Genomic DNA, 11,847 nt, shown 5'->3' on the forward strand with positions numbered 1-11,847 from the left:
ATCTATGTGGTCCTCTGCTTATTTATGTGCATGAGATATATTGATTTTTGTTCCTAGTTTTTGTGTTTGTGTGTGTTTCCCCCCTCAAACCTGACCAGGAGAAAGGTACTTCTTTGGGTGCCCATGGCATGTTGAGGACTTTTGTTCATTCGTTCTCTTCCTCTCTACCATGGCTGCAAAGGCACCCCACAGTCTCTTCTCTACTGGGACAGTATGCAAGGGATAGGAGGAGGTCTGCATGTCTGTATGCCCAAAAAGCTTTGATGACTTGAACTCTCTGGTCCAGGCAAAAGGGGATCCTATCTACCCCCACCAAGGGCCCAGGGAATCATTCATCTGTGTGATTGTGGTGTCCACCCCACAGGAAAGACAGTCTTTGTGCTGCTGCTCAATACTTGAAAGGCTCCTGGAGGGGGGGTAGCATGTCCTCTTCCATGGGCACATAGCATCTTCTCTTCCTGTGGTCCTGTCTGGAGCCCTTCCACTTGGCTCTCTCTCGCAGGAGCGGCGGGTGGCAGCCAAGCAGCTGGAGATGCAGAACAAGCTCTGGGTGAAAGATGAAAAACTGAAGCAGCTGAAAGCCATCGTCACAGAACCCAAGGGCAGCAAACCGGAGCGGCCTTCTCGGGAGAAGGATCGGGAGAAGCCCCTGCAGAGGTCCCTGTCGCCTCCCCCAGTCCCTGTAGGTTGTTTTTAAGTGTCTCTTATGTGTGTTTATCTGTGCGTCGGGTAGAAGCATCAGAGAAGCTGAACTGTTCAGCCTGGATGGCTTTCTGGGGCTAAGGGATTTTGTAGTCCAGCATGGGAATTTGAGTGCGAGTGCGCCAAGTCCCCTGCCTCTGTTCCCTACTTTTGTTCTTTCCCCCACACCCACTGTAAATCTGCTTAATCCAGACCAGTAGATCTGGGGACAACGGTGGGTGGATGTCTGCCTGTGCCGGAATCTGTGGGCTGACTGACTCTCTCTTCCCTCTCCTTGTTTGCTAACTGCACCTCTCTTCAGTTTTCTAGTCACTGTGTCACTCAGCTCCCTAACACCACCAACTTGCCTGCTGCAAGCCAGCCACAGCTGCACAGGCGTTCTAACTCCTGCAGCAGCATTTCGGTGGCCTCCTGCGTCTCGGAATGGGAGCAGAGGACGCCTACTCAGAGCAGCAAGCACCCTGGCGGTGGTGGCAGTGGCGTGCCCAAAGGCAGGAGTAGACATCAGGAGCTGCAGCAAGCTAGGCACTGTGCCATGTCAGACAGAAGGCGAGGCATGTGCTGGACCGGCGCCCTTGAGGTCCCCAGCGGTAGAGAGGCTCTAGAGGTAGAAGAGGACCTGTGCTGCAGGGTTAGTGCTGCTCCTCCTAGATGGGGCTTGACGTTGGGGTGAGCCTGGCATAGTGGCTCAAAGGTTGCCTTTCCCCATCCCCTGAAAGCCATGGAGAGCGCAGCAAAAGCAAAATTGTGAGAATGCAATATATAAGAATTAAAAGAAGCAGTAAAAATAAAATTTTAAAAATCAACATGAATAGTTAAAATTTGCTACCTCCCACCTTCAGCTGCACCACAGACACACTGTGGACCACCTGAATTAAGCTTGTGGACCAGTTTGGAACTTAATTTTGGAGCCCAAACAAAACCTTTCTAGGAGATGGATTCTAGCCAGACTCTGCTTGTCCCATGGCTGTAAGCTTTCCTGCATCTGGGGCTGGGTAGTTACTTTTAATTGACTCTCCATAATAAAGATCTGAAATATGTTGTATGCTAGACTTCTCAACATGTAAAACCTGCATCTTTTTTGCTCTAAATTGCTATGAGGTAGCTTTCCAAATAGTCGAAATCTCTTTCAGTTGGGATTGTTTAAAGCACACACTTAAATCTGTTGCCAGCCAGTGCCAAACACACTGTCAGCTTGCTTAAACTTCTTCAAATAGTGAGATCAGTCTGCTGATGCAAATCTGCTGTAAATCAGAAAACCTATACTGTACTTGCCTCCAGTCAAGAGTTCTTGATTTTCTTTCTCTGCGTCAATCAAGGGCAATCAAAACTTTGGAAAGTGCATCTGACAGGCTGCGGTGGTGTTTGGGTCACACTATGTGACTCTGTGCCTGTCTTTCCCGTTAGCCGTGCTGATGAGAGTTGTAGTCCAGAAGGCTAGGGGGCACCAGGTTGGGAAAGGTTCTTCTAGAGCCCTGGGGTGCTGTGTGGACCAGTATAACTAACAGGCCAGTTCCATGGAATGGGACAATGGACAATGAGGGCAACAAGGCTGCTACAATGCATTGTTGTAGGCTAAGCATAGGTGACTATGGAAGGCAAAGTTCATGGGCTGTAGCCGATGCTACTACTCAGAGTAGGCCCATTGGCATTAATGAGCTTCAGTGAGTTATGCCCAATAACTTTGATGAGTCTACTCTGAGTAGGACAAGCATTGGATTCACCCCTATGAAATCTTACTACTGTACTTAGGTTTTCATGAAAGTGGGGATGTGAGGAATGTGGGGTTGTCCCATGGTTGAGCCGCCTGCCCCATCAGTCCTGACCATTGGCTATGTAGGTTGGAGTTGATGGGACTTGTAGTCCAACAATGTGGAAGGCCGGAGGTCCCCCATCCCTTGCCTTCCCCTCTGCCCCTGCATCAAGGGATTCATAAGAAAGGAATTATAAGTGCCCAGGCTTTTTGTCCCTCTAGCCCATAATGTGCTCTAGTATGAGGGGGGCCTTTCCTGTCGCTTCTAGTTTGACCCATCCAACAACCAATACCATAGATGCAATCCTGGGCCTTCTGCATCCAAAGCTCTTGAGCTACATGGTCCCTTCCCAAGCTGGTCTTCTGGGTTCCTGTTGCTCTATAGCCACATTACACAGCTGCTTATGGTGGCTCCCACTGAGCACATGTCCAGCAGTCATGCTAATGGGAGCTGTAGTCCAAAGCACTGGAAGATTCACAAGTGGGTAAGGACTGGGAAAACCTGGTGGCCAGGGCAGCTTGTTGGACCTTATAATGGTGAGCAGGCCTGCTTGAGAGCAAAGGTTACCTTGTCCCAACATTTCTCCCCACTCCCTGTGTGGCTGTGAAACAGCATTTAACCTCTGGAGAATTTAATCTCAGAGTGTCCATCGGCAGGGCAAAAGGCAACAGTGCTTGATGCTCGGCCAACTTAGGAAATCTTTGCAGGTGTGCGTACTTGATTTTGTGTGCAGAGTATTCCCCATGGACTGACCCCAGCCTCCTTGCCCCCAGCCTGGTAATGTGCCTACGTTCAACACTTTTGTTCTACATTCAAGACTACTGTTATCCTTTGCTCTTCCTTTTCCATCTCATCCACCCTCCCCAAAATACCAGGATTGCACCTGTAAGATTTATGCATGACACTGAAGGGAAATCTTAAGTGTTGGGGATGGGAATAAAGTGATTAAAGATTTTGAATTGCTTTGTTGACTTGGCTCTCCGAAGATAAGCTTGGGTGAAATTTGCTGCTCATGCCCTCTGAATCTCTCTCTTCCTTTTGGGACCCACTTAGAATGCTCCGCCAGTTCGCATCCGGCACAGGCGCTCTCGTTCGGCCGGGGAGAGATGGGTGGACCACAAGCCTGCCTCCAATGTCCAGACCGAGACAGTCATGCAGCCCCACGTCCCCCACTCCATCACAGTGGCGTCTGCCAACGAGAAGGCCCTGGCCAAGTGCGACAAGTACATGCTGACCCACCAGGAGCTGGCTTCCGACGGGGAGATTGAGACAAAGCTCATCAAGGTAAAGGGGGCCAGCGATCAAGCAGGCAGGCTAGGGAGATTTCCCAAGTGGGTTTCCCAGGTGTGTGCCTGTTTTCTAACAAAGACCTCCAAGCAAACTTTGAGGCTTGTTGGGCTGCAAAGCAGCTGAACTCTCGTGGGGCCATTAGAATTCTACACATTTAGAGCAGAGGGCCGTATGAAGAGATGCACACAAATGACAGTCGCATATTGCGCAACATTAACTTGCATGATTTCAACCATGGGCGGTTGAAAGCTGGCCGGTTGAAATCCCAGAAATTAATTGCATGCAGGGCAGAGAGCTCCAAAGCTCCTTTTGCACTGGGGTTTCCTGGCATGGAAAGTGCTTTTTAATCTCTCATACTTGCTTACTGGGCTCGGAGAGGCTCTTGTGAGATCTCACGGAAACTCAGGTGGCCCTGCGAGATCTTGTGACAGCATCCCAGAGCTTGGCAAGAAAGGCAGGGATGGTTGCTTGGGGACAGTTTAGGCGTATGGTTTTAGCATATTCACACACTTACTGGAATGCAGCCCGCCCCGCCCCCAAGACGTGATTCTACTGCATCAATTTATATTTTCACTGCCTTCAAACCCAGGCTGGGCTTCCTAGGCTGGTCTGGCCTGATCTATATATCTGTAAAAATGGAGCACAGTTAAAACAATGCAAGAGTGGGAACCTCAGGTGCCCCCCTCACCATGCAAAGAGCTTCTTCACTGTTCCTATCTTATAGGGTGATGTTTACAAGACCAGAGGAGGTGGCCAGGCAGTCCAGTTCACAGAGATAGAGACCCTGAAGCAAGAGTCTCCAACAGGGTGAGTTTTCTAGCCCAGTTTTCTTGCCCTCTTAAACGCACAGAACCAAGATGTCCATTCATGGGGCTTCTCTTGCTCCTGGGAGTAGGAGGAGGGCCCAGTGAGACTGCTGTAACTTAGTATCATGACATAAAGTATTTATGTTTATAAATATGTTGTAAGCCACTTGGAGAACTCTGTGTACCCAAGACTACGGTAGTAAATAATATGAGGCAGGTTCCTTCTGGAAGGCCAAGAAGTGCATCTCCCAGTGGATTTGATCAGACTTGAAGTTTTCAGGGCAGGAAGAACTTTCTCGAATCAGGTTTGATGAGCAATCGTTTAAACCAGGCATAGGCAACCTTGGCTCTCCAGATGTTTTGGAACTGCAACTCCTATGATCGCTGACCACTGGCCCTGTTAGTTAGGGATCATGGGAGTTGTAGTTCCAAAACCTCTGGAGAGCCAAGGTTGCCTATGGCTGCTTTAAACTAACCATTTTCTTTTTCCAGATGAGTAGCCATAAAATGCAATACAAACATGGAACTATCCTTAAAACAAGATCCATTTCAGATCAAGGTATAAAAATACTCAGTAAACAAACAAAAAACAGGGTTTTCAGAAAATGATGGCAGTCTTGATGTGGGGGGCAGGTATTGCTCCCCCCCCTTAATCTGTGACTAGTTCACCTAACCCCTGGACAGGGAGTTGGACCTTGAAGGCCTTGGCTTGTGAACCAGCCAGGCACCCTATTGTGGCTTGCTCAGCTGGACTCAGCTTCCCCTCAACTGATGTTCCTTTGCTTCTTCCAGCCGCAAGCGAAGATCGTCTCCCTCCAGCCGTTCACCTGCAGAGGAGGGTACAGAGTCTGAGTGGACAGATGTAGAAACAAGAGTAAGTTCCAGGGAGGCCCTTCTTTGTGTGCCTCCTCCACGAGAGATCCGGAGTGTGGCAATGCAAGAACGGGCCTTTTCTGCAATGGCTCCCTGTTTGTGGAATGCTCTCCCCGGGGAGGTTCGGCTGGCACCTTCATTATACACCTTTAGGTGCCAGGCGAAAAATTTCCTCTTTAACCAGGTCTTTGGCTGATTGCCATCTGGTGCCCTTTTAAAATGTGCTGTGGAAGGGTGGATTATGCCTGTATTTTGTGATTTTATGTTGTGAACTGCCCTGAGATCTACAGGTATAGAGTGATATACAATTTTGTGTGTGTGTGTGTGAGAGAGAGATTGTTGGTGTTGTTGTTGTTGTTGTTGTTATTATTATTATTATTATTATTATTATTATTATTAGGCCTTGTATAACCCAGGGTGGGGGTCAGCAGCAAAGACTGCTGCTGAGTTGCCTCTTGATCCCATGTGGTCTCTCTCTGTGTTTCTCTGTCCAGTGTTCTGTCGCAGTGGAGATGAAGGCAGGCTCTCAGCTGGGGCCTGGATACCAGCACCACGCTCAGCCCAAGTATGTTTCTCTCTCCTCCTCACCCGTCACTCCTAAATACTGAACAAGGCTTTCTGCTTCCCTAAGCTTGTAGCTTTGTGTTCTTGAGAAAGCTGGGTTTGGAACCAGAGCCAGGCTTTCTGCTTAGGGCCTGAAGATGAACAGGAGCTGTGCTTGGGTGATGCTGGCTTGGGGGGGGGGCAGGGGTGGCAGAGTTTGTTATTGAGGTTTGGCCTCTTGCAGATAGGTGCCGACCAAGCTGTGGAAGTGATCTCTTCAGCTCAGGGACGAAAACATGGCAGTTTTACAAGACATGTTAACAGGCAGGAAAGAGGGCATCAGAGGTAAAAAAGAAAGAAAGAAAAAGTTACTGAAAGTTCCGAGCGGGGGGAAAAGCTATCATCAGGATCTGGAGAAACCTGTAAGGTAGCGCTGTGTTTGCATTACAGAGAAGGCCATAGGACAAGGCCTGCTCATACTCTGCACACCCTACCCTCAGTGGCTTCTGGATTTTCTTGCTGGGTGTTGCTCACATATATTTAACAGCCGCCCAGGCTAGAATCCTTTTTTGTCCTCTGTGGGGTGCCAAATCCTGCCCTGCCTTGGGCAGTTGCTGTTCCTTGCGTCAACCCCTTCTGACCAATTGGCTCAACTGCAGAAAGCTTTTCTTGAAGGTTTTGTCGGATGGGGTGGGGGAGATGTTGGGGGCTGAAGGCAGCTCCTGGGAGCCAAAGGGCCGGAAATATCCTCTTGCAGGAGTCACTGCGGGGCACCAGGAGGTTTGGGGGGCTGCCTCACCGCAAGAGGCTCTGCTTGTACACTGATAATTCTACATCGATCATGACCTTCCAACTTTGGTGTGTGAGAGGGATGATCACAAACCTTTCTTTCCTTTGCAGGCGCAGAAAACCATGAACCTGTTGGAGATTCCTCCTAGGACTTCTTTGGCAAAGGGATTATTTGCAGGCCTACACATGCTAGGCAAGAAAAGAGCCAAATATATAATAAAAGTACATTTTTTTTCCTTTGGCTCTCTTCTGTTGTGGCATTGAAGAAGACAACCTTGTTTTGTTCTGTTACCTCTTGACTGGATATAAGACTCCCTTGCATAGGGCTCAGTCAGCTGTGCTCCTTGCCACCTTTTTTGTCTTCTTATGGGTATTTTTATGAGACTGTATTAAAAATGTGCTGCTATTTATTTAGCTGTCCTGATGCACTTTAGAATGATCTTGACGCCTGTTTAGAATGGCAGTCCTGCCCCTGCAAACCGGCAGAGAAGGCCTCCTTCTGCCAATGTATTCTGAGCAGTGGGAAGGATGGGGCTCTCGGCGCTGGCTACCTTCTCTCTTTGTTTTGTTTGCTATGCATGATTGTAACGGGGCAGAATGAGGAGACATCTGTGTAGGAAGGAGACTATATCCACGTGTGTGAATGTTTATTTTAAAGGGCTGGATTTTCCAATAAATTTTCACAGCATCTTGCATTCTGTGGTCTTCCTCGTCTACGTCTGACATATCTGGCAGTACTTTTAAAAAAGCTTTCTCCCCTCCCGTTGACATCATCGAGAGGGAAATGGCCACAGCCCGTCATCTGGGGTGAAGTTTGTCTGTGTGTTGATAAAATGAAGGGGCATTTGATGTGGCATGACTTTGTTCTCCCTATGACATATCCTGGATTGGCCACAGCTGCCAGAGGAACTTGTAAAGCTGGACTGGAAAAGGTTCAGAAAAGGACAACCAATACAATCAAGGGGATGAACATTCCCTGATGAGGAATAATTAAAATATCTGGGGTGTTTTAGTTTAAAAAGGCGAGTACAAGCTAGAAGTGTATAAAAATTACTGGTGGTGGAGCAGATAGATTTTGTTCTCCATTTTTCATAATGCTTGGACTCCCAATGGGCTCATCCAGCGAAGCTGAATGTCGGGAGACTGGGGACAGACACAAGGTAGCCCTTCCTTCACACATTATGTATTGCATTACAATTTCATCTTGTGCTGGAGTTCTGTTCCAGGTATGGTGTATAACTGCCACCGTACCAGCATGCTCCTGGGGCTAGTGCACCGAGTGGTTCTGGCCTCCCCAGGTAAGACTGTTAAACACTACCTTGCTTCCTGGGTAAGTCCTGCTCAATGCGTGGCCTCTGGGATGCTCTTGAGGCCACCCAAGTTCCTGCAAGATCTTGTGCGAGCATCCTAGAGCCCGTGTGCCGAGCAGGACTTGCCCGGTAAGCAAGGCAGACAGCTTAAAAGTGCTTTCCACATAGGGGGAACCCAACACAAAAAGAGCTTTTAAGCTCTCTGCCTTCCATGCATTTAATTTACAAAATTTTATCCATTTGGTTTTCAATTGTGCATAAGATGCAACTGTGCTGTATTTGCTCATTGAATTCATATCCCACTCTTCCTCTGGAAAGGAGCCCATGGCAGCAAACAAATACACAGTTTGAAAAGGAGAATAAAAACAGTTATGACATTCTAAAAGCAGTTACAGTTAAAAACATTCTTCCACTCAGTGATCTTGGGTTTGCCAGGAGTAGTCTTCTTCAGCCACCCAAATCCTAGGTGAACAGGAATGCTTCCAAATTCCTCCTGAAAGTGAATAATGATGGAGACAGGGGCACCTCACTGGGGAGGGCATTCCACAACTGGGAAGCTGTTGTAAGCCAGCCACCACTGAAAAGGCCCTGTCATAAGTCGGCACTAACCAGGCATTCCTGCCACTTGCGTAAAATGAATTTGCTACCATAAAATACGGTGCTAGTCACTAACCCTGATGGCTTTAAAAGGGCATTAAATTCACGGAGCATAAGACTATCAGTGTTGTGACAGTAAGCTGAATATATGCAAGAGAGTGCTGTTGTGCTCAGGTCCAGCTTTTGGGCTTCCCAGGGGCATCAGGATGCTGGGCTTTTGTTGGATCCAGCAAGAGCTGCTCTTGGGATTTACCCCATGACCAAGGCAGGGGAAAAAATGATGAGTTTTTCCTTTCCTGCTTCCTCTAACCTCTCAACCCTTGCTGATGCTATTTGCATATTTTTTTATTGCAATTGTAAAAACATATTTCACTTCATGCCTAGTTTAGGTTCCTCTGCTGCCATCTGAATAATAATATCCTAAAGTAGGTTGGAGATGCCGCCTAATGAATTGAGCAGAAGAGGCCGTATGAGCTTGCCTAGTAGATTCCACTAGAGGACAGCATCCACCTAAAAATGAATTGAACAAAGCTAGGTTGGTTTCCTGCTTTGGGTGGTGTATGTCGCATGTATGTTTAGGCAAGGTGCTGTTCAGGTCTCGGCATCTAAAGGCTCTCTGTTACTCTTCACACAGACTTCACCAACCTGGCACCCTCCAGACGTTTTGGACTACACCTCCCATTAGCTCAAATAAGCTGGCTTGGGTTGATGGAAAGTGTATACTCCAAAACATCTGGAGGGTGCCAGTTGGTGAAGGCTGAATTGGCATATGCAGACTGGTGTCTGTTTCCTCACCTGAAAAAAGATCCTGCGGAGTTTCAGAAAAGGGCAACCAAGATGATTAAGAGGAGGGATCAAGTCCCCTTTGAAGAAAGGTTGCAGTGTTTTGGGCTTGTTAGTTTAGCAAAAAGATGAGTAAGAGGCAACATGATAGAAGTTTATAAAATAAGGCATGGCATGGAGAAAATGGATTGAGAAAGGTGTTTTTACCTCTTTCCTAACACTAGAACTTAACTTTTTTTCTTAAAAAATGTTTAGAGGTACTTCATTTCCCTACTCATTGAAATACTGCCCCTTAATGAGGCCAACCTTAGATTCACAAAATGTTTAGGGGTATGTGTACTCTTGCATCGTCCCCCCCCCCCCCGGAAAAAGCACATCCAGTGAAGCTTGAATGATTCAGGCCAAATAAACGAAAGTGTTCCATGTAACACATAAAACTGTGGAACTCACTCCCACAGGAGGCATTGATGACCACCAACTTGGATGGCTTAAAAAATGGATCAGGCAAATTTATGGAGGGGTGCTATTGATGGCTACTAGCAATGGTGGCTATGCTCTGCCTCCAGCGCTTCTGAATATCAGTTGCTAGGAACCACAGGAAAGGAGAGGGCTCTTGTGCTCAAGTCCTCCTTGAAGGTTTCCCACAGGCACCTGGGTGGTCTCTGAGAACAGGATGCTGGACTGGATGGGTCATTGGCGTGATCCAATAGGTTCCTTCTCATTTGTCATGGACCTCCCTGTACCCTTGTCAGTACTTAGCAACCCTCCTGCCCCCACTCTCAACCTGTCCTGCCTTCCTCTTCTTTCTTTTTGAGGAATGCCGGCCAGGGTGCCTTCCACTCAATTAGAAAACAGCAAATAAAGTAAGAGCCATTCTCTCTGCTTCCTACCTGGGAAGGCCAGAGTGCAGCCTCTGCCCCTATTGGTTGCATCACACAGCAGCCTCCTGGGCGCCTGCTCCTTTGTCTTGTTCATCCTTGCAAACAGCAGCAGCAAAAGTGTTTACCCAACAAAGATTCCTATTAAGACCCACAATTTACTCTGCTAACAATGTTGCACATTGGTTATGGGGATAGCTGTTTGTTGTTGTTTCTGCTGACATTGGAGGGTGGGGAATATGAAGTGTGTGTGTGTGTGTGTTTTCTGCATGTAGTGTATTGCAGGGATGGTGCTAAGTGGCTGCATGTCCTGACCTCCCTTGGCTAGAGGGGAGCTGCGTGGAAATTTGCAATTTTCCATAATTTGCTTCCTTTGCAAAAGAGGCTTCCAGTTTTCCTGTCTGATTCTCAGGGACCTTAAGAATGTCTTTTAAATAATTTTGCTGATACCACCTGTATTTGCAGTAGCTGATATATGGGAACCAGACCTTCTCGAAATGATGGCGATTCAGCCTGATCTCTAACAATCCTTCTGTGTTGCATTAGATGCCCAGAAGAGCCAGGTGGGCCTTTTCAATGGGAGACAGTCTCTAAGTGATAAGCAGCCTGTCAGGTGGGTCCTTATGTGTAAGGGAAGGCATCTAGTGACAGAAGGGCCAGATCAGGGTTTGGGTTCAATGCCTGACCAAATTATACCAGAAGCAACAGCAAAAATCCTTTGCCAAACCCCCATGGGCTCACCACACTCCCTTCGATTACATTGCTTTAACATCCCTGCCTGCTGGCACTTCCTGGTCCTGATCTGAACTACTGCATTATGCCCCCCCCCCCAATTGGAAAGTGGACACCTGGGCAGGCTGCAGAGTTTGGGAACTCCTTGGGTATTCTTGTAACCAATGGAAAAGCAGAGGGGGGGGGGTCTTCTTATTAATAGTTGAGAGCATAAATGGCCAAAAGCAGCTGTGTAGGAGGTACTATTCATTGTTTTGTCCATGTGGTCAAAGCACAACAAGCTGTTTCAAGGTGGCGGTGTGATCTCTCTCCAAGAGGTACCCAGACTGCGGAGTCACGCATGATACTTTCCCACCACGGAAGTCATTGCTCTGGGTGTCTTCCATATGGGGCTGCAGAGAGGACCACCCCGCCCTAAACCCCTTAAAGCTACAAGTACATGGACCTTGCTGTATTGATTTTTTTTTTTGCATAATATTCCGTACACACACGCACACACACACACACACACGGCAGTTAAAAAGCTGCTTTTAAAACCCCAACACGCCATTGAAGGCGAGGCAATCTCTGCTTATTAATCATTTCAACCTCCAAAGCAAACGGGATCCCAAATAATATAAGTAATTAACTTTATCTTGTTGACATGGCTGTTTATAACACAATGTCAACACTGGCTCTGCCAACATGGCGGAGTTGCTATTTACATAAATGGAGGGCTGGAGACAAGAGGCAGGCGGGGCCGGGGCAGAAGGAGACTGTCTGCTTTATGGGAAGGATCAGGCAGCAAGTG

General features: G+C 47.7%; 1 protein-coding gene across 8 annotated transcripts in view; it reads left to right on the forward strand.

The window, feature by feature from the left end:
• KIF23 (kinesin family member 23) overlaps nucleotides 1-7,452 on the forward strand; it is a 31,084-nt gene extending 23,632 nt beyond the window's left edge. For 4 of the 8 annotated variants that reach the window (XM_035131233.3, XM_035131235.3, XM_060282569.2 and 1 more), the window contains 7 exons: nucleotides 503-682; nucleotides 1,004-1,333; nucleotides 3,510-3,740; nucleotides 4,471-4,553; nucleotides 5,345-5,426; nucleotides 5,920-5,990; nucleotides 6,869-7,452. In XM_035131233.3, the coding sequence (XP_034987124.3) occupies nucleotides 503-682; nucleotides 1,004-1,333; nucleotides 3,510-3,740; nucleotides 4,471-4,553; nucleotides 5,345-5,426; nucleotides 5,920-5,990; nucleotides 6,869-6,884 (993 nt within the window). In that variant the 3' untranslated portion in view covers nucleotides 6,885-7,452. The remainder of the gene's footprint in view (nucleotides 1-502; nucleotides 683-1,003; nucleotides 1,334-3,509; nucleotides 3,741-4,470; nucleotides 4,554-5,344; nucleotides 5,427-5,919; nucleotides 5,991-6,868) is intronic. The other 4 variants (XM_035131236.3, XM_088657343.1, XM_060282572.2 and 1 more) reach the window with 1 other exon arrangement.
• The last annotated feature ends 4,395 nt before the right edge of the window (nucleotides 7,453-11,847 follow it).

This window comes from Zootoca vivipara, chromosome 13 (genome assembly GCF_965207765.1).
Source record: "Zootoca vivipara chromosome 13, rZooViv2.hap1.1, whole genome shotgun sequence".
Classification (NCBI taxonomy): Eukaryota; Metazoa; Chordata; class Lepidosauria; order Squamata; family Lacertidae; genus Zootoca; species Zootoca vivipara.